The sequence below is a fragment of the Xylocopa sonorina genome, chromosome 5 (assembly GCF_050948175.1).
Source record: "Xylocopa sonorina isolate GNS202 chromosome 5, iyXylSono1_principal, whole genome shotgun sequence".
In the NCBI taxonomy this organism is placed as follows: domain Eukaryota; kingdom Metazoa; phylum Arthropoda; class Insecta; order Hymenoptera; family Apidae; genus Xylocopa; species Xylocopa sonorina.
The window spans coordinates 5,332,908-5,354,190 of record NC_135197.1 but is presented as its reverse complement, the minus strand read 5'-3'; the positions used below and the strand labels follow the sequence as shown (position 1 = coordinate 5,354,190).

Genomic DNA, 21,283 nt, shown 5'->3' with positions numbered 1-21,283 from the left:
GCTGGCGCGTGGATCAAAAGGTGGCTTATCCGCTTTCGGCTAAATTTCACCGTTTTATTAAGAAAAATTGATCGACGCCGAACGGATCTTTCATCGTCCCGCGCCGTTACGCTCGGCAATCTCGTTGAAACCGTGGTAAAATAAATACGATAGCGTACACACGGTGGAATGTCTGTTTCGCTACTGCATATAATGAATATTTTTCCGTTGAAGTATTTTCAGCCGGGTAACCGCTATTTCGCTTTCCCCGCGAATAAAACGCGAAAAACTTTTCGGCGTAACGTAGCTGAAATCCTGCCTCTGACATTCGTCAATTATTTCTTTCCATTGTCGATGAAAATATACAACACCGGTAGCTAACAACCCACTCAAAATATGGGAAAAAATTTTCGCCTGTTCGCCAGGCTCTGTCCCGGGTTCCATTCATATTTTTCAATCTACAACCGGCGGCCGATTCTCCGCTAACGAACACGAAAAAATATATAAATGACACCTGTTCGTCCGCGAGCTACAAAATCTCGTCAAAAAGCTTAACAAGACGAATTTTTCTATCGTCCCCGGGAACGAATCGTTACAACAATGTTTCTACAAAAAACAGGATGACCCTTTGTAATTGTTACCATACGTTCGCGCACGAAGTACACAAAAAAGAACCGAAGAAAAAATCGAAGTACAGAAGCGACGTATAGGAACGAATGGCCTCTCGTGATCTTCTCGATACAAAAGAATACCTTGCGAGCGAAATCAAAGATCAAGTACAATCGTCCCGTTTCTCGTTTAGCTTGTTTGGATGATCTTCGAACCGCTTGAACAGCCGTTGTACACTCGATGCGAGGGTGAATCAGAAACGACGCACGGGCCCGACCTGGTTGCAGCGTGCGAGGGATGCAGTTCGCCGTGCATCAAGCTCTCCTTCCCGATCGACAAGGCCGACGATAGAACTACTTGCAGCTACTCGACGGAACGCGCACAAGGATGAGGGGATGCAGACGCGCGGGCACAGGGTAAATCGAGTGAATGCACTGTACAGGTGGTGAACAGTAAGTGCAGGCGGTACGCTGCATGCCTATAAACACGGAAGCCCGATCCGTTTCGGTTACGCACGGAACATTGGTGGAATTGCGCACAAGGCGGTGGGTTTCGACGTTGAATCCTCGTGGGAACGATGAAACGCGTTTAACGATTACCCTGTCGTCCCTTTGACCGCTTCCTCCGGGAGCAACCGGAGTCGCACCCACGGCTGGTAAAACGTGCCGTCATGGACTCATTTCTATGCGATCATCAGTCGTATCGCTCTGTGTAAAACGGGATAATTCAACGTAATCGTGGACGGTCTGCAGCAAGAAAAATAGGGAATCTTTTTTCCTTCGTTACTTCTATGGAAGCATTCGACGCGCGCGCTGCAATCATCGTGGCAGTTTGCTGTAACGTGGAGCAAAGAAGTGGAGGATTTCAGAGAATTAGCTTTCATGGATTCAGCTTTTATCGTTTCTATTAGTCGGGGAAGTTAAGTACGAATTGTTGCCTCTTCAGAGAACCTTTTAAGTATCTTGCTAAGATTGTGGTTAATTCCGTTTAGAAATCTGATATACAACAGTGGAACAGACAGTTTTCCTCTAATTGAATGATATTTTAATCAGCCAGAAAGTGTTTCTATTCGAAACGCTGTCGTGAGTTAAAGATGAATCGTTTCGTCGATTATATTACCATAAAAATTGTCCACGCCACGAGTCAACGTGGCGTGTTATGCTGTTTTCCAGCCATCAAATTTATGCGTCCGCAATGAACCGCGAAGATAACACTCGAGTCATATAAAGTTAACAGAGGCCGGAAGAAGCGAGCTGCGAAGGGGGGTGGAAGCGCGATTCCAGCCCCGTCAAAAGCAGCAAGTCGATGAATATTTAAAGCATCAGCGGTTAAGCCGAGCCATCGTCGACGCAGTTGAACGAGAGCACCGTCGCTATAGATAGGTGCAGCAAAACGATGGAACACCTCCGCGAGAATCCTCTTTCTATGCCTAGCACGTTCGTCCGCTTGTTTGCAGCTTTACCGCTCTTTCGAAACGAAGAACCGTGGCGATACGGTTGCGAGTTCGCTCTCTGACTTCCCCGTCCGAGGACACCGTGCCAAGGGACCCGGGGAAGGTCGAGCCGGATGGCGAAAGGATTTGAATAAATTATTTGTCGACGTAAATCTAAATCCTCGGCGACCCATTTCCCGCGTCCCCCATCGCGATCGAGCGGCGGGCATTGGCGCACGCCCGATCGCTCCCGGAATCGTTCCACCGGTTTCGATCAGTATTGCGCCTTTTGACGGTGAACGACGCCTTTTACGCGACAGATATATCATTCGCCATTGACGCGGAAGTCAAATCGTCGATGGAACGACGGTTCGACGTAAGCGCGTCGGTGATACATCGCGATGGAAACGCGCGCGGAAGATGGATGGGATCGCATAAATACCAGCCTCCGCCTGACAACTTAAAAACAACAAGAAAAGTTCCGTTGCGTTTCGCGCGCGCGTTTCGTCCAATCGATGGGAGAGAAAGAACGTCGAATCGAGGATATAGCCTGTGCGTTGGATGAGAAAAGTTGGGAAAGTAATCTACGCGAACGGCGGGGACCATTCTTGTAAATGTTACAGACGACTCGATGAGAGAGAGGGAAAAAGAGGGAGGGAGAAAGAGCGAGAGGACCATTCTTGAACTTTTCGAATGCAAAATAAGACGATTTTCAAGAACAATTTTTCCCGAACATAAACGTTCGTTCTTAAGTAAATTGCAGCAGCCCGATTCGAAGACGGCTTGCGCATTCGGAATGTATATATATAAGACTGGGGTATATAGCGAAAGCCGTCGATTCATCGATTTCTTGGTCGTCCTAAAGCATCGGCACCGTCCTACACCGAGGCATACCGGAAACCTCCGTACACAGAGACGAAGATCGGGTGGAGCGAGTTCCTTCCTCGAATCGTTCGGCTCTTAACCCACCTCAAACCTTTCCGCCTGACCACTTTCATCCCAATAAACAAGGTAACCTGTAGCCTCGCGCAGAACAAGAGCCTCCCAGCATTTTACAATTAATCGCTCGACAATATAGAGAAAAATGTTTAATCATCCCTTTTATACTACTCACATTTGTTTCTACACGAGAAAGTTAATGGACGAAACAGATCTGTTTCTCATTCGACGCTTCTTTTCTACGCTTGTACAAAGTACGTGATTCAGCTGAAAATTCATAAATGTTGAGTGATAAACGCGAGTTAGAAGGAATACAAGCTGGGAGGTCTAGTAAAGAGGAGGCGTTTGATTTTGGTTCTATTGGTGAAATGATCGTGGCAAACATAGGGGCGTCGGTGGCAGACCAATTTCATGGCGACATCAGCCGTGAATCACGGGCCGTTTGGGGATACTTGAACGGCTATATCGAGATGCACGGAGAGAGGTATGCCATCCGCGTCCAGGTGCGGACACCGCATGTAGACCGGCTAGACGATTGTACACACCGCGAAACCTGGCAATCCGCTGAATAATTGCTCAATTCCATGCGTAATCATGCTACTTCCTGCGCGTTACCCTACCCTCGTGCTCCGTCTGCCTTACACCACCGTCTGTCTATCTCCCAATAGGGATATAATCCCATTTAAGCCGGTTATAAGCATATCGCAGCACGAAGTGTAGCGCATTGTGAACATGGAACCCTTCTCTACAGCTTCGAAGACCGCGCGTCCTTTAACCTGCCCCTTGCGCGCTTTCCGGAATTTCTACGTAACCAGACGATTTCATTCGTCAAGCTTCCCTGATATCGAACTGCCCCGCTCATAAATTAATTCGCACCGTGGACCATCCGCGACTTCCACTGTTTCGCTCGGTCGTATATTTTACGCGAGATGAATTACGAGTCGCGAAGCGGAGCTCGCGGAACGATCCGCTGGGAGGGAAGTCGAGCGAACCTGCGACTGCAAGCGGTAAATCGTTCCAAGTAGCGGAGAACCCCCCATGATTTCTTATTTGAACAAGAAGATTGAAGTCCTCGCGCAAATATTCCCAATACACGCGACGAATCTCTATACTGATTGCACGGTAAACTGTCGATAGGTCCTTAACTCGCGTCGAAAGGGTGCGACAAGAGTATTTGGGGTGTGACGTTCGAACGGATCGTCCAGATATTGTATGTCGTCTACACACCGTAGAATGGATAACGCGCTCAACTTTTGATGAGGTACGATGACGCCACATTATGCTACGGCTGCTCGATCAAAGGACACCCAGCGGTATGCTCGCTGTCCGTTCGATTATCATTCTCACTTTTCCATCACTTTCACGTACGTCGAATAACGCTCGAACATGTTAACCGTGACCCGCGGCATTGTTCCCGCAGCACTTTGTCATTCACGCATCTGGTGTTCGAGTAAGTCGCGTTAACAACAAAATCGGAGCCCTCATCGATTGCACCGCGATTAAAAGTGAAATTGGTTCGATCTTCGTCGGAAGTTCTGCAAGACTTTTACGCGTCTCCTGTCGTCGTAAATCGAAAAAAAATAAAGGATAAGAAATATGTGAAATATACCAGTTCGTTGAAAACGCTTCTCGTCGTAATCCAAAAGATAGGAGGTGCCGTAACGTTTCTGTACCCAGCAAGATGGTCGAAACTACGATCGTTTACAACTTTGAGAAACGATACTGCAACCGAGCGGATATTTGCAGCTTCTGCTGGGAAATATGTAACCCGCGCGCGGAATACGTCCGACCGAACGCGTCGTCCGAACGTAACGCTATCGTTTTATTACAGGGGGAGGAAAACCGTTTTCAACGGTCGCGCGTCGCATCGATTTATCGGCGGCGGAGTTAGCGACCGTGTCGATTCGATCGTAAGTTGAAGCCAAATTATACAATGGACCGTGCTCCTCGTGCATGTCCCGTCCGCCGAGGTCAACGAAACGTTATTGGTAGCCGAAAGTTCGCGCGCTGTTCAAATCGTAACTCGTTTTATCCCCGTTCGTTTCGATTCCGCGACGTGTCACCGCGGCAACTTTCGGACGGCCCTGCCCCGTTTACATGCAAACGATGGATTAATAAAACGTCCAGCGGGGAAAATTGCACCGTCCGCGCGGGGGATCTACGTCTTGAAAACGCGCCCGTAGTCGCACGTGTCGCGCGAATCGATAATACGCGTCGGGGAGGGTCGGGAGCATGCAAATACGTGGAACAACTAAAGTCAAACTAGCTTGGGTCGGCTGGAAATTCGATTACCGGGATATTTCGCAGCATCTGCTTCGGCAAAAACTTTCCAACCGGGAATGGAACGTGTCCCGTTGTTCAATGATTAGTGTTTCTTGCGTCGCCGGATGGTAAACGCTGGTACGCCGCCGACAAAGTTCGAGTGGGCGAAAAAATGGCCTCAGGATGAGACTGTGAAAGGTACACACTCGAAACCGTGGAACGGGAGCTCGATGGATCTAGACGACAGGAATGTTCCGCTGGAACAAACCGCATTCAGTTTTGTAATACCGTCCTCTGTTTTACACCAGCGACAACGTGTCGCATTTTCATAATAAACACCGGATTAATTGCTTTTTAATTAGCCCTACACCCTCTGGTTGATCAGCGCGATGCGTCCGCGTTAAGCCCTCGTTTTATCAGCACGCTATTGACCCCGTTAATTCTGTAGGTGCGGCCGTTTGGCGCGCGTTAAATATCAGGATTGATAGAAGGCAATATCTGCGACGATACCAGGGGGACGCGAACAAAAGTTACGGGATTCGGTTTTACGGTCTTGCTCGGATAACTTAGCACGCCATCAACGAGCTGATGCGTCGCTGGAACATCCTTTACGGCGGTTACGGCCGACAACCGATGCATTCGATTTACAAACAGGCACAGCGTACCGTGTTATTGGACACGTTCCCTATCTGTACCCATTATTCGTCACGCGTGCACGCGGTGCACGAGCTGTAAATTATACCACCCGTATAATGTCAGCCTGGACCCCTAAATCGAATCAAAATCTCACGTACCGACGATTGCTGGCCACCGTCTACGGGTATTCATCTATGCCAGAGCACCGTCGAACGTCAGCCACCGTTTATCTCATTTGACTGAATTCGTGCTCGAAAAACCTGCCACTCGACGCACGCTTATCTACTGAAACGCTCTTCTCTTTTCTTTCTACTGCAAACAACCAGTTTCTTCTTCTTTTCTTTTTTATAGTTAAAGTTTAATTAAATTTAGAATGTTTAATCTATAGACTCTTCAAGAGCTATTGTCGCACAAGTGATATTACTTTACTGAAATCCGTATCTAGATGTTCAATATGAAAATTCATATCTGAAAATCTTGAGGTCTGCAGATTTAGGTATAAGACCAGAGTCTTATTCATCACGATTGTCCCTCCTCGTTTCGTACAGAAATAGGACAGCCTTCGCATACCCAAGTTATATTCACATCCCCAAGACTGAAGACTCGGTACACGTCCAGCAAGAGTATTTCATTATTCTTTTTATTCCGAGCATAGAATAGTCCATCCGTGCGACAAATGCACGTTTATAGCGCTGTCTTGGGAGCAATAAGGGCACGCTGCTGTTAAGCTGATTCTATTGTAAGCAAAAGATTAACAGCGTTCCGCCGTACCATTAATCATACGATCGTACATGGTGCAATAAGCAATTTTCCCGAGATTATGGTTAATGTCACGATTAAATGGATTACCATATTCGAAATGAAAATTCATTTCATCGTCACCGTTCGAACCGAGGCAATTTCCGCTCAAAGCAGGCTCGACAATAAGCGAGCCGATCGCCAGAGGAAATCGCGCCCCCCTTTTCTTACCGGGTACTCCCAGTCCATTAGCCAATAGCTGACTTAATGCTCGAATCATTCGATTACAGGGTGTCGAGACTTTTTCCGCCGTTTTCACCGTGAAAGTTTCAAGTTCCGCTTCGCGATTAAGTTAAAATGCAATTTTCCTGTCTAAGCTCTCCCTCTCGCCCACCCCCCGTGAACCCTCGGCCCGCCTTCTATCTTGTACAGCCGTTCCGTTCCTTTTTTTCGTCCGCCCGCGCCAGCTTTCCATCTTTCCCCGTTGCACTGATTCAAAGAGAAAGAGAAATCGAGAAAATAAAGACGAACGGGGGCAGGCACGGGCCGGGAACTTTTCGCTGCGAACCGGTAATCCGCGCCGATGCGACGCTGATTATTCTTTTATTTGACGGAACCAGGCCACGAGGGGACTTCGTGGTCGCGAGTAGATGGGGGACAATCAGGCCTCGTCGAATGAAAAAGTTGCGTCAGTGCCGCGGGTTACGGGAAATTGCGTGGCTGGCCATGAATATACAAATTGAATTCTCGTCCCGTGCTCGTCGACGGCTCCTTTGACGCGTACCGAAGAACTCGAACTCGGACGCGATAACGCTCGCCCCGTCAACGAACTTGCCCAATTTATCGGAAAATGACAGGGAATTTCAACTTCCGTTCGTCACGATTAAACGATAAATCTAATTTTAATGTAATATCCGATAGCTCGCGGAACGCAATAACGGGACGGAGAAAATCGGGCGGAATTCAAAGCGTGGATGCTGTCCGTCGTATCCTCTGGAGAAGTTAAAAAAGTGAAATCGTCTCAGAGGGACGGGGCGGACAAGAGGGCAGAGTAGGATTTACGAGCGCGATATTAATATGGACACTCGGTGTTGTCTCTTGGGTCGAAAATGTAATAGAGACAGGGGGGTGGCTCGCGCCTCGCGAAGGAAAGAAACGGAGGGAAAAGGAACGGGCAGCGGCGAAGAACACCAACACACCAGCGATGGAAGCGAGAGAGGGCGGAGGCGAGAGACTTTTTTACTGGACGAAGTGACGTGAAATAAAATAATGAGGAGGTGAAAAGGAAAAAATGAAAGCTCTTCGGATGAATGATACGGTTCACGTCTCAGCCGCACACCTTGGGACCCATTACGTTCTTATTACCCGCGATAGCTGGCCGGCTCTGGGCATTGTTGCTATTTTACGAACGCGTCGACTGCCGGGGTAACTGCACGGTTAAATACTTGCTAAAGAGATTTCGAAACCGGCAAATAATGTAATATTCAGAAAGGGTGCAGAAAGGGTTGCAAAGCGGGCTCGCGTGTAATTATTTACGCTCGTGTACCAGTCGCAAACAATGAATATTCAACGTGGTACAGGCGAATTAGCGAAGGTTCCGATACGTAACGTTAATGAGGACGCGTAGCACAGAGCTGGGGCGCTCGAGGGAAAAAAGGGGGACGAAGCAGCGAGACGAAGCCGAATCGGACGGACGCCTCCACTCCAGGTTTCCAAATTGCAAAACAACGTTCGATAAAATTCGACCAGTAACAGAGGAACTATTATTCAACGTTCAAATTGCTTTTGTGCGACCAATGAACTTCCATATATTGAAAATTACGATGCATACGTCACATCGACGAATGTCCACATCTGATACTATTTACGCGAATCTTAACCCGCGATGGATTTGGGAACCGACCAATTTCCATGCACTGTTACAACTTGGTACATCAGAATCATTAACCAATCATTCCGTCCGGACGACCAGCGTGCTTGTTTAGTCGTGAAAAGCGTATCGTCGGTTATGGAATGAACCGCGGGGTGATTCGTCCGTCTGATCAACGTTTCGATGCGCTCGCATCGAACGCACACTGTCGCCGCTTATTAACCACAGTCGACTAACGTCCGTGCGAGTTGCGCCCATTTTTCCCGCTGATCACCCGTTGCGTTTCCCATCGGGACAACCGATCGTGGATCGACGGGCGAGAGACCCGGCTCTGTGGTCGTAGTTCAAGTGGAAATTCAATATATCGAGTGCCTCGCCCTCCCGCCCTTTCTCTCTTTCCCGCGCGCCATTTCACCCTTTTTTAGCCCCCAGTCCACTTCTATCGGGATGAGTGCCGCGTGGTATATACGTTGTGTACAGTATCCACGCACCCGGTATTGTGCAGAAGTCACGCTCCGCTTTATTGAAAAGCCGCCTTCTCTCTAGCGAATGGGCCGTGCCACAACGGAAATTGCAGGTGAATTCTTTGTGAACAGTTGCTCGGGACCGCCTACGGTCGTCGCGTGTACAGGGTATTCTGGCGCCGGAACTTTTTCAGGACCGCGTGAAAGGGTGAATGAATGGACTTGGGAGGCGCGCGAGCGCGCGCGCGCGTTTGATTGAAACAGGTGTACGTCGCTGCACCCGAAACATTTTCCATAGGCGAATCCGTACGATCGTGGTAGGAGGGAAAAGGGGAAGAAACAGCGAATGAGGAGGTCCATCGAAACGAAGCGCGGAGCGTTTCGGAAGTGGAGGCTGTCGAGCTTTTCAATTGCGAACTTGAAAATCTCGCATTTATGGAGGACTCGAGTGGGCGACAACGCGAGGAATGCGCGTGTAATACGTAGAAATATGGAAAACGCTCGAAGCGTGCGTTATGATATTTAAAAGACGAAATAAGTCACTATTCAGACCCGATTTCTCTGTAGAAAAATGTGAATCTGTATAAACACTCGCGGACTCGTAATTCTTATAATTATAGGATAAAGAACGAGTGTACTTTTTAATTGGACAGTAGAGGACTTGTGTCTCAGTAAATGTGAAAACTGAGAACGAGTGCTCTGGACTCTAGACTGGATATACTGTGAATAGCAAAGTGACTCGAAAGAGGAAAAGCTCAACGAAAGTAAAGGTGCACGATGCGTGTTTATTACGCCATTTTTTTTTTCTCCCTCAAGAAACAGGTTCCCTTTGTCCAGCTATCTAGATAAAAAGTAAAAAGTGATTAACTCGAATTCCGTTCATTTTACATGCAAAACGCTCTAATTAATCTGTGAAATATTCAGCTCGCAGCGTGGATGTCGTATCAGGTCGGCACGGCGACGCTTTATCGGAAACGCCTAATGAAAATGGAATTCCAACTGCATTTTTTATACGTGACTGCGAAAATGAATGCGATAGCGCAGTCACGCAGCCTGTCAAAGGGAAACCCGGATGGCATTTAATTAATTTTCCTTCTCCTAAGAATCGTGCATAAAATGCTATTGACTCGTTCCATTCCGAGCCACCTGGGCCAAATGAAATTATAACCTCGAAAATAATGGGATCCGTTTCCGTTTTCGGGTATGCCCGCTCAAAATTGAATTATTCAGCAAATAGGGGTGAAATCTCAACGATACCGGAATGAATTTTCATTAGGCGATTTATTATACCGTATACGATATTTTTGATTTTCTGTTTCAATCGAAGCGAATAGAAACGGGATACATGATTAATGAATACGTGCATTCTCTATACATCGCTCGAAATTTCGGAAAGATAAAATTTTATGTTATTTCAGAGTGTTTTACGGTATCACCGAAATTTTAATCTTAATAATACAAAATAGGGATAATTCGTTCCGTATTTTATAATTTAATGTATCGTAATTTATAACTCGAGTGATATAAACAATACGCGATCTACGACTTAAAGTTAGTGCAGGGATAGAGACTGATAAAATCTGATCCAGTTGTACTCGTTAACGCTCTCAGGTTCGAATTATTATCTTAATAGAATCGATCAGAATAATGGAACGTTTAACTGCAATAAACGGTTCCTTTTATTCTTCACCGTGGAAGCGTGAATGTTCGTCAGTAATTACTGGATTACGACACGATCATTGTATCATGACAGTAGTGACTAAGAGTGGTATAGCGGTCGTGAATGTTGGATCTAACGGATACCAAATAGCTGGTGGCTACGTTCGAATGACATTAAAATTTCGTCAAGTTTCAATAATCTGCCGCTAATTCGACAGCCGTGATATCAATACTCCTAGTTAGTCGATCAATTACCGTCGATCAGACGTATAAATTACATTCGACGGGATTTAATAATTACCTCTATCTAACATTCATTAGCTGCTCTTTGGAGTATCACCAATAATTACGATGCTGCGAGGAGATTCGTTATCGGATATAGTATTTTTTTAATTATAATCCAATCGAGAATTATTGAAATTGATACGACTGACTAACTTTACTAAATGGTTAAATTTAAATTGTAAAGTCTCACGTATTTGCTGCGTGCTTCTTCCTTTCAGACATGATTTATACAAATTGATACGCGGTGTAACGCAGAGAAATGATGTGTCTTCGCGTAGTCGTGAAAGATCCCTTTGATGGATTACATTGTAATAAATATCAACCAAGAAAACACTGTACCGTCCGCGAAAGTACGATAACGAACCGTGTGCATTCGGTGGATTAGCTTATGAAAAATTTTGTCGCTGGTTGCGGCGCCAGGAAGACGTCGATGACAGTGAGTGACAAATTGAAATTGTAGCCAGAAAGAACGCGTTTTCGAGACGCGAGCGGTTACGGTTTGCTTATAAATTCCATATCCAACCGCTGGGGTGAATACCGCGTGAATACGGTATCCACTCTTTCAAACGTATCGCGTACGCGCGGAAAAAAGTTTCGCCCCGCATTAACAAACGCTGTAACATTTTCATTTTGAAATATTAAACACGTTACACGCGTCCCATCAATCGCGATGCAACACGTCCGCAATATTTCACCTCCGTAACACGCGCGTCCATTATTTTGAAACAAGCAGCTTGATGAGGCTGATCAACGGAACCTTCATCGTACGTGAATGAAAATGTTACGAGGTATGAACGCGAAATTTGCGGCGCGCGCAGAAAAAATCAGTGCCCAGAGAGGGGCATTTCGCAATCAAGCGACGCGAGAAACGGAACAGCTGCCTTTTCTGTACAATCACGCGGACGCCCCGGTGAAAAAATAAACCCGCGGCTGTCGATTTGAAACGAACAATCGGGATAAATCCGGGGCGTGGAGAAAGAGAGGGACGTGGGGGAGGGGAACGGTTCGAGAGCCACGGTCAGGGTGCGACTAATCGTTTGATCGTTCTCGCCTTTGCCGAATTAAAACGCTCGGTCTGATTTATTTCACGCGCCACCCCTGGAGCCGGTAGCTCGCCGATCGCGTTCGCAAAAATCCAAACGACGGACGGCGAGCGAACTTTTTATCGACGCTCGGATGGGCGCTGGGAGAGGGTGTCGAGGGATGGTTTGCCTCTTAATTAGGCGACGGCTGCTCTCGATTCGCGCCGCGTTCACCGGTCGGACAAAGTTTACGGGTCTTTGTCCGGTTTAGACAATCAAACGGACCCATTCGTTTCCCACTGATTATTTTCGAGGCGGCACGCGAAGCGCATTTAACAACGCTTTTACGAGCGAGCTACGCGTTGATTGCCCCCCCATTTATATCAATGTCGTTCACACTTGCCACCGTTCCATACGAGCCTCCCGCCGACATTCTCTCCGCTACTATCGACTGCCTAGCGCCGGTTTTACCCCGTCTAACGGCACTAATTCAACCGTGGAATTGTAACCGGGCCGGCTGTCGCGCAATTATGGATGGAGCAATAAAAGTGCGCGCGTGTGGACTCGTTACGCCGGCTCGTACGATTATTATTCGCTCGTACGTACACGTGCGCGCTTGGTTAAACGGTATGCTGCGCGTTTTAATGGCTATTTCGGACGATCGACAGGCCCCATCGAAGCAAATGAGTAGGGAACATCGATAAACGAGGGAACACGATTCCGTTGCTTTTTATGGGGTCCAACACGGATTCGCGTCCCGTCACGATCGTCCCCTGTGCACGACCCAACAGCCGATCAATTCCTGTTATTGAAACCAACGGGTTTTTCCCGCGACCTGGTCGATTCGACTGGCTAATACGACGAGTTCTTTTCAGGTCTGACGCGTCGCTGAGCTGCATCACTGCGATGAAACTCGAGGAACTATTTGGACGTGTCGGCGAGGTGGATTCGCGTGTTTTGTGCGGGCTGAGCGCAAGATATGCACGCGATGGCTTTCTTCGGTTATGCCATGGCATAACTGGTTATGCAACGCAGCCTTCCTGGAAACTTGGAGCAACATTTAACAGGTAGCCACCGAGCGTAGCCACCATGCAACCACTCTGTCAGAGAGTTTGTAGAAATAGGCAAAGCCGCGGAGCGAGAATAGTTTCGCATTCCTTTTTTCTTTTTTTCTCGTTCCAGTTACGTGCCGCACAATTCCTGCGGTCCCATAAATCTCTCGTTCCGTGCCGACTATACAGCACTCGGTGTAATCGTCCATTTCGTGCCAGTCTCCCATCGAACGCGATGGTTCCTCCATTCGTCCTCCCGCGAAACTGTATCGCGTAAAACGCGCCGCTTCACATTTCTTCCTTTCGTGTCTCGTTCGACCGTGCGAAATATACGATTCGAGCGTTTTTTTTTTTTTTTACTCTGGAGGAAGCAGTCAATGCGGATCGGTGATAAAGCTGTTTACGTGCCAGCGGCGCGTTTCACTTTGTTGCTCGATGCCTGCGCGAACGTCAAATCTGACGATTAATCGATCGCCTGTTTATCTACTTGGAGCATCCCTGCGAGATTTAAGTCGAGGGGGAGAGAGAGAGAGAGAGAGAGTTGGACATTTCTATTTCGACGTGCTCCCTCGTAGGAAATGTAGACGTTACCCAAGTTACCTTTGACTGGGTTACACGGTGCCTCGAATCTGTAGGAAGTCGACGAAATCAGCGCAAAGCGACTTAAGAAACCGAAGCTTGTAACGAAGCCCGAGCACGGTCGTCCCGTTTCGTCAAAAATTAAATCCGCTTGCCTACCGAGCGGGTAGGTCCGCGTAGAACACCGGGACTATATTAATTAGACCCACAATTACGGTAATGGGAGAGTTCGTGCGTTGCAATTATCGTAGCGCCACGAAGGCAGTTAATTAAGAGAAATTCAATTAAGCTCTTTCAGCGCGCCGCGTTCTACGCCAGTAAAGTGCAGCTACAGTCGTACTGCACGCACCAGGCCGATTTCGTTATCGATAACGTTCATTTTTCACCCTCCCTGTAAAACGACACCAGTCTTTGAACCTTCTCCTGGTCGCTCCAAATAAACGTCGCGCAAGGAATTTTGTACAATTGAAGAATCCTAATTTACAGCACTCTGTCTGTCTCTCTCGCTCTCACCCTCTGCGAATTCACTCGCTATGGCAAGTAAGGCTGGATATGACTCGGACCACTTTTCGTGCAATCAACGTGGAAGATCCTCCAAAGCTTAACGTAATTGAAACTGTCTACTCGCGAGCCACGTAACAACGCATCGCGAGATAATTTCCAGGAATGAGAAAGGGAGGATCGCGTGGATCGGTGGAACCTGGGACGGAAAATCGATACGTTGCACCGAATTATAGGGATCGACCTCTGGTTAAACCACTCGATGCTCGGATGAACGTTTAATTATCGAAGGATTTCGTCCTAAGATGTTCGTCGGCCAGAGCGATAAACGCGAATGAAACGTGGACGTGTACCGATCAACCGATTACTTTTGCAACTATGGCCAGCTCGTAATCCATGGGTTACTCGATACTCGTCCGTAAACTAGAACATTTTCGTCTTCTCCTCGACGAAAGGAACTCTCGAATTACGAGATCATCGTACGAAGTCTGACAGACTTGAATCGAGCCAGCGAACTCGTGGAAGTGTTTAAAATAATTGGAATCGCGTGGAGAAATATTGTTCGTGGCCGCTATTCGTACATTCGTAACCAATGATCGGGATCGATAGGATATCGTGGGTGGGAAACAAGCTCCATACTTCCCGGGGAAAAACAAGCCGCCAAATTGAGCCGTGACAAGCAACCGTGGCGCGACGGTGTTCGACGGACGCTCTCGATACAAAAACAATTTCCGTCGGACGATATCGGGGGCGTACAACGATAGAAACGTCAGCACGGCCAGAAATTGGCCGTGGGAGGTCGATGAAATCGAGGAGAGCCGCAAATGGCTTGTTAATATCGCGAGTGACGTGAAATAAACTGGCGCGGCGCGGCGCGGAGATGGGGCGTCGCGTCCTCTTCCGTAGACACGCTATTCGTGGGGGTGGCCTCGGCTTCCGTTGAATTAAACACTCCGCTGGAATACTAATTTCGTCGACGAGCATCCGTAATTTCTGGGGTGTGGACGCGACGTATCCCTTTGGCCCCGTGACAGGTTCGTTGGTTACTTTTACTGTCGCGCGCCTGTCCCCACGGATCGCGTTCGTATTTTCTTCATTTTCTGTTTGATTTTTTTCGCTCACGAGGAGACCGCGGCGAAACGCGGCAATTTCTGCTTTCAGTCGAAATTACAGCGAGCGGACGGGCAGGAACTCGCGCTCGAACGGGAACGATCGAAACTATCGAACACAATAGCGCGTGAAATTCATTAGAGCCTGGTCAGGACCACGTTTGATTCGCGCGCGCCTCTGTGCAATCGAAATGGTTGCGGTTCCCTTCACGCAAACGGTGGTAAGATTAAAAAGTTGATCATCCCTCGATTTGATCGATGCTTTCTCTCTTTCTCTTTCTCTCTCTCTCTCTTTCGCTCCCTCTCTTCATTTTATACACAGGCGATACTCGAAGCGATGACTCATGGTCGAACAGAGATATATTTTTTCTACGCGCGTTACAACGCTTTCTTTCTTTTCCACGCATTTTTCAAATTTATTTTACGCGATCATTCTGTTCGGAAGATGGATCGCATTTCGTTGATTTTAATTTGGATAGCGAGTGCAGCCGTTGGTGGACGTTATTGACCACGGTTTACAGATAACTATTTATCCATAATATCGACTGCTTAATCTGATACGTCGATTAATGCCCCAGCTGCAATGATAAGCCCGTTAAAATCCATGTAAATTATGCAGCAAAATTATTAGTCGGTAGCTTTAAAACGTCACTTGGATGGAAAGCGACAAATGCGGTTAACCGAGGCGAAATTCTTTAAGCAACATTAAACGTAGTTGAAGAAGAGAATGATGTTCGATCAATTTAAAATAGATACTGATAGTTGAAAATCATTTCTCACTGCTCGCCTGCGTATTGTCGATAGTCGTATCGATAATAGGATTAGGAAAACCAAAGTATCTCCACTTTATACATTTCATTGTACAGCTGGCAAGAGAATTATTCTACTGTCACCTTTAATATCCACATACTAAGAAATGTACAACACTGATTACCATTTACTGATAAAAAACAAACCCTCACGACTCGAACGTTTAACGAACCGCCTATAAATCGACCCGCGAGGACGAGCGATTAGTTCTTCCATGAAAATTCGGGACCACCGGACGATGCGATATTTCACGAAGAGTAAGGGAACAATTAAAAAAACCGCGGAACAGTCGTCCACGGTTGTTTTCCGATTCGGAGCACGTAGACGCGAAAGTTGAGCCATAAAGAATAGCGCGAGAGTGTGTATTCCCAACGAGGTGGCTCGGTGGTCTCCGATCTAGAAAATCCCGGCGAGACTCGCGAAGTGGCTACGAAAGTACTTGGTGAACCGTAGAAGCGGATGCTCAAAGCGAGTTTGTTGGCGGGGAAACGAATGCGTACGAGGGACGAGGCTGCGGGTTCCAGCGGGCCTGGCAATTTCGCGAGGGAAGCTACGAGCGGAGGAATCGCCGTGGACGGTGGAGCCGTGCAGTTGTTTGAGTTCCAATTTGCGTTTAATAATTGCATTCGATTAATATTCATTGGAATGCAAAACGGTCCTGTAAAACGGTAAATCCAGGCATCGACGGGCGGAGTACGCGTACGCCGTGGTGCGCGGTCGGAAGAAAATGGAAATTCTTTTTTGTCCGTACCCGGCCATTCGAAAGCACCGGTTTTTATCGGCGCAGGTAGAATCGTTTCACTGGGATGGATAATGTATCCTGATTCTTCTCGTTTCCGGTTAGTTTTTTACGCGAAGACTAATGGGTTTCTACCGTCGGGTAGAATGCTCCACGTGATTTATTCATAGCGATGCGTCGAGGAGGGAAACGGAACGACGTCGATTCCGGGTGGCGAACGGTACTCGTGTTGTACTTTTCGCGATTCCCATCGACAATTAGAACCGGTTAAACGTAACCGGTGCGCGTGCCGCGCAGACAGCTGCCGATTGTCCACGATATCGGATCAGTGTATCAACGTTCGATTAATGGGACTGTACCATCCATCATTTTCTCCGCGGTGAGTTTACTCAGCAGGGATATAAATGTTTGCGGCTGACAGCTTTCTTCGGTACACAGGGGGCAGGGAAGCTTTTAGTAAAATACATCGAAAGGTTATGTCAACGTCGATGCTCGTTTCACCTGCCACACAGATAACAAGATAGAAAGACGGGATAAAAAGTTCGCTGATCCAACTATTCAAGTTTGCACGATATTAGCCTCTCTCTCTGTTTAAATGCGTCGATATCTGGATGTACCCCGTAATGGGATCGCGATGATGACGAAACGCGTCAAAGGCAGATACCACGACGATCGAGAAGATCCCAACGTCTACGCGAAGTACGGGAAAATCCTCCGATAGTTGAGCGAAAAATCGAAACAAATGCGACGCGATTTCACATGGAACAGAAGATACTTCAAAATCAGTTGAATTGGTCGGTAAATTCTATGCATTCGCAAACCACGACGCATACATAGCACGTTTCGGCAACAATTGCTCTTCCCAGTCAGTCATCCCTTTCATCGTTCATTCTCCGAAACAACAATGTCGAAACAACGACGGAGGATGAAACGTCGCTGTTCACATACAGAAACGAAGGGAAAGAAACAGCAGAGCAACGTCACCACCGAACGATGAGACGAATGATTTTTCTCGAACACGATCACATTGCGTGGCAGTCGAAAACCAGTCGCGTTAAGTCGCGTTACTCTTAAGATTAGATTCCTGTACCTTAGTGAATCACGTTGACCAGGAACCACTGACGTGTCCGAACCTCACAGAGCCTCACAGACACCGGTGGGCCACTCTTTCTCTTCCGGTGAACGAACTCGCTCAAACGAAAACAGTTCGAAACGAACACCGAGTCGCGAACGGCAACTCTTTTTCACAGTATTATCCACTAGCGCGTGGCCGTTTCCGGCCTCTGACAGTTCCACGCGATCCGTCCGTTCATCTGGCTCGACTCTGGCGATACGGAATTAACGAGACTGGAATAGAGAATAGTTGACACGGCGGCACGATGTTACGATGTCGCGTCGGTAACGGGCAGCATGGACGCCTCGTCGCGGTACTATGCCAAACGAGAGCGGAAGGCAAACTGGACCGAGCGGCGGAGTCTGCCTTTGGCAGCTGCGTGTTCGCTCTGGTGCCGCTTTCGCCGGCAACGAGGACAGCCACGACGACGACGCCGACGCCGACGCCGTTGGTAGCAACGATGGCGCGACGCAGAAACCGCCAGCCGTAGCGCCCTCATCTCGCTCCTCGCTGCACCAATATTCCCTCCCGACCCTGCCCTCCAACCCTCAGTGCCCCTGTTTCTCTCCTTTCACCTTTCTCGATTCTCGCCCTTACCCTCTCTCGATCGGTCTTACCCTCATCCAGCCCTATTCCAGTCCTCTACCAGCATCCTTCCCGTTCTTCCTCTGTTCCACTCTCTCTCTCTAACCTATCCCAACGATCCTCCTCTCTCGTCCCGTTTTCCTCTTCTATTCCACCCTCTCCCACGCTTTCTCTCTCTCCCTCTCTTTCCCTATCTGGCTAGTTCGCTCGCTCCAGTACCTCTGGCTGGCTCCCCACTACCATATCGATCCTACGGGAAAGGCCCTCTGCCGCCGTTCCATTTGCTTCGGCCGAGCGGAGGCTACGAATCGCTCTCGTACCGCTCGGCTATTTCTGAAAAGAGTCGACCTGTCGGCATCCGTTGCTCGTTCCAATGGAGCCCGCCCCCCTCGTTCCCCGTTGACCACCAATAGATGTTTCCTCGTGGATCGGCGGCTGAATTTTAATCGCTGTTCGATTTACCGGCCTGCTCGCGCGGCGAGGACGCGCGCCAGGGCCCATTTTCCAGGTGTCGGTTGAAAAGCCCCGCGTGAACGTTTTGTTCCGTCCACCGCGACGGCGGCGAGGGCTTGAAATGGCGCACCGGCGCGCACGAACTGCCCTCCAGGGGGACGGATGACGCGGAAGACAGTTTTAACCTTTCCGATACTGCGCACACTTACACACCCGCGCGCCTCGCGTGTCTTATGAAATAACGCTCACTGCATTTGGATAATTGCCATAGACGAGAGCAGAGGCGCCGAGGTCTTATAAATAAACCCGGACGCGTCGTGTATCCTGCGCGCACTGTCCTCCTCGCACGAATTACTCGATCCGTGAACATTTCCGCGCTAATTCCCGCATGACCACCGCGGACGGAGTCCTAACTGAGTCGTTCGAGGGTATATCGGGACACGGACGGCGAGGAGGGAACGCGAGGGTGTCCTTTAGAAAATTGCCATCAACGGAAGGAGCCACCAGGATCGGATTACATTAATTCCGTAGACGATCCAGTTTCAGTAGTTCTCCGTTCCCCGTTGGCCATGCCGGAACTCCATCGCCGGATCGACATCTGAATCTTAATCGAAGTTTGCCCGGTTATGCGTGCCCGTGACAACTCGTGGGGTCGTTTCACCGCATCGTTCCCCCCGGAATATTGTCTTTCGAACGAGGCGGGCGGTGTCGAAAGTTCCTCGAAGAAGCGGCGCAAACGAGCCCGGAATCCGGTAGTAAACTTCCGAGCATCCTCGATACACGTACATTTACCCTTCCGGCCGCGATACGCGCGTTTCATCCTAAATGGAGCCCGCGAGCGCCCGGCGGAGCGAAGATTAAAGAATAACGGGCGGTGAATGGGACTCTGGCACGAGATATCATATCGATAAACCATTACGAGGAATTAGACGGAAGAGGAAAAGGAATTAAACGGGAAGTTATCTTTAATGGATCACCGGGCTTGCTTTACAGCGCTCTGATAATGCCGTCCTCGTGAATTCTGCAGGACTTACTCCCGCGGAGATTACGAGCGCGTAACGCGATTAGGGGATGATGCTCTTTCGCGTAGCGGGGAACGCGCGTGCGACGCGACGCTGATGCCTTTACGGGCTGGCGAAAGGGTAGCGGGGCGAGATTCATTCCGTGGCGGACGCGTACGTGTTCTTTCGAGTGCAGGTGCTTCGTCAGCGGGCGAAAATGGACGAGCGATATTTTAGCGCTCGGAATTCCAACGCGGAAATGAGAAAAATAATCCGGCCGGATGAGCAGGAACTACGAATTGCCTTGGCGACGGTGCACAAAACCGAACCGGAGTAGCCCGAGCCGAAACGCAATACACTTTGCTCGCTCCTATTCTCCTGAGTGCTACGCATCATCGCGCGAACGGAAAAGGGAAGGGTTGTTTCCTGGGGGAAAGTTAAGACCGCCTTGCATTAGGCACGGTATGGTCGACGCTGGTCCTTTGCTATCGCGCGGGTTAAATGAAACGAATAACCGTTGCCGCGGTTATTCTAAAGCACGAAGAACCTGCCAGAGCAATTACGCTGCGGAGTTCGGAGGACGCGGTAGAATAATTATGATGTAGTCAGCCAACAGCTGGAAAATGAAGGACCAAACGACGAGCGAATGGAAAAAGTCAACGAAACCTGAAACTGTGTATTGTCGCTTGACAGTAGAGGCGATCGAGGGAGTAAAATTGTCGTAGGGTCTTGGAACGAGCAGCTGACTCGAAGTAAATCTTTGAAAAAATCGTGACGAAGTCAGCGTAGAATTGTCCCGAGCTTCCGAAGATCCGCGGACCGTAAAGTGAAAAGGGGAGAAAGCGATGCGTCGAACGAACAGCGTCCCTGGGAAAAGTCGAGGATCCGTTTCTCCTGAAGAAGTATCGGACGCCTCGGTAAGCAACGACCAATGAAATTCAGCTGTTTCGCGGAATTCGAGGAAAAGGATCGGGTCGAAAAAGCTCCAGGAAACGTTGGAGATAACTTAAAAATTCCGTCGCGTTATTTTTCTCTCGACAGCATCTCAACATTTTTAAACATCGGACCGGTACAAAGAAGTTTTCGCAGTCGGAACGGTTAGTTTTTCTTCTTCTGTCTACGCGTATAAAACGCCCAGAATTCGTTGCGTCACGTTCTACCATTAATCAACGTTAATACACGCTCTAATTATTGCCCTTATATTAACTAGCTCGCCCTATCAGTGGGTTTTTCCCAGAGTCGACGATTTTTCTCCTTGCAACAAAAAGAGCTTGAATCCAACGAGAAGGAGTAAATGGCCACGGAAAGAAAGAAAAAACGTATTGGCCAGTCACGACCATTCAAGCTTGACTAGTTTTACGATTTTCCTATGTTTTTCAGTCTTTTTATGCTTCGTATCTACATGTATAGTCTATTTATGAACGAGAGCGATGTATAAAATATAA

At 48.3% G+C, this 21,283-nt stretch overlaps 2 protein-coding genes across 6 annotated transcripts in view; one reads left to right on the top strand and one right to left on the bottom strand.

Moving 5' to 3' along the window:
• Kair1d (Kainate-type ionotropic glutamate receptor subunit 1D) overlaps positions 1–17,924 on the bottom strand; it is a 204,569-nt gene extending 186,645 nt beyond the window's left edge. For all 5 annotated transcript variants that reach the window (XM_076894971.1, XM_076894967.1, XM_076894972.1 and 2 more), the window contains exon 1: positions 17,776–17,924. The gene's annotated coding sequence lies outside the window, so the exon portion shown is untranslated. The remainder of the gene's footprint in view (positions 1–17,775) is intronic.
• LOC143423559 (glutamate receptor ionotropic, kainate 2) overlaps positions 12,905–21,283 on the top strand; it is a 72,377-nt gene continuing 63,998 nt past the window's right edge. Inside the window, exon 1 of the mRNA XM_076894966.1 lies at positions 12,905–12,962. Within this exon, the coding sequence (XP_076751081.1) occupies positions 12,920–12,962 (43 nt within the window). The 5' untranslated portion in view covers positions 12,905–12,919. The remainder of the gene's footprint in view (positions 12,963–21,283) is intronic.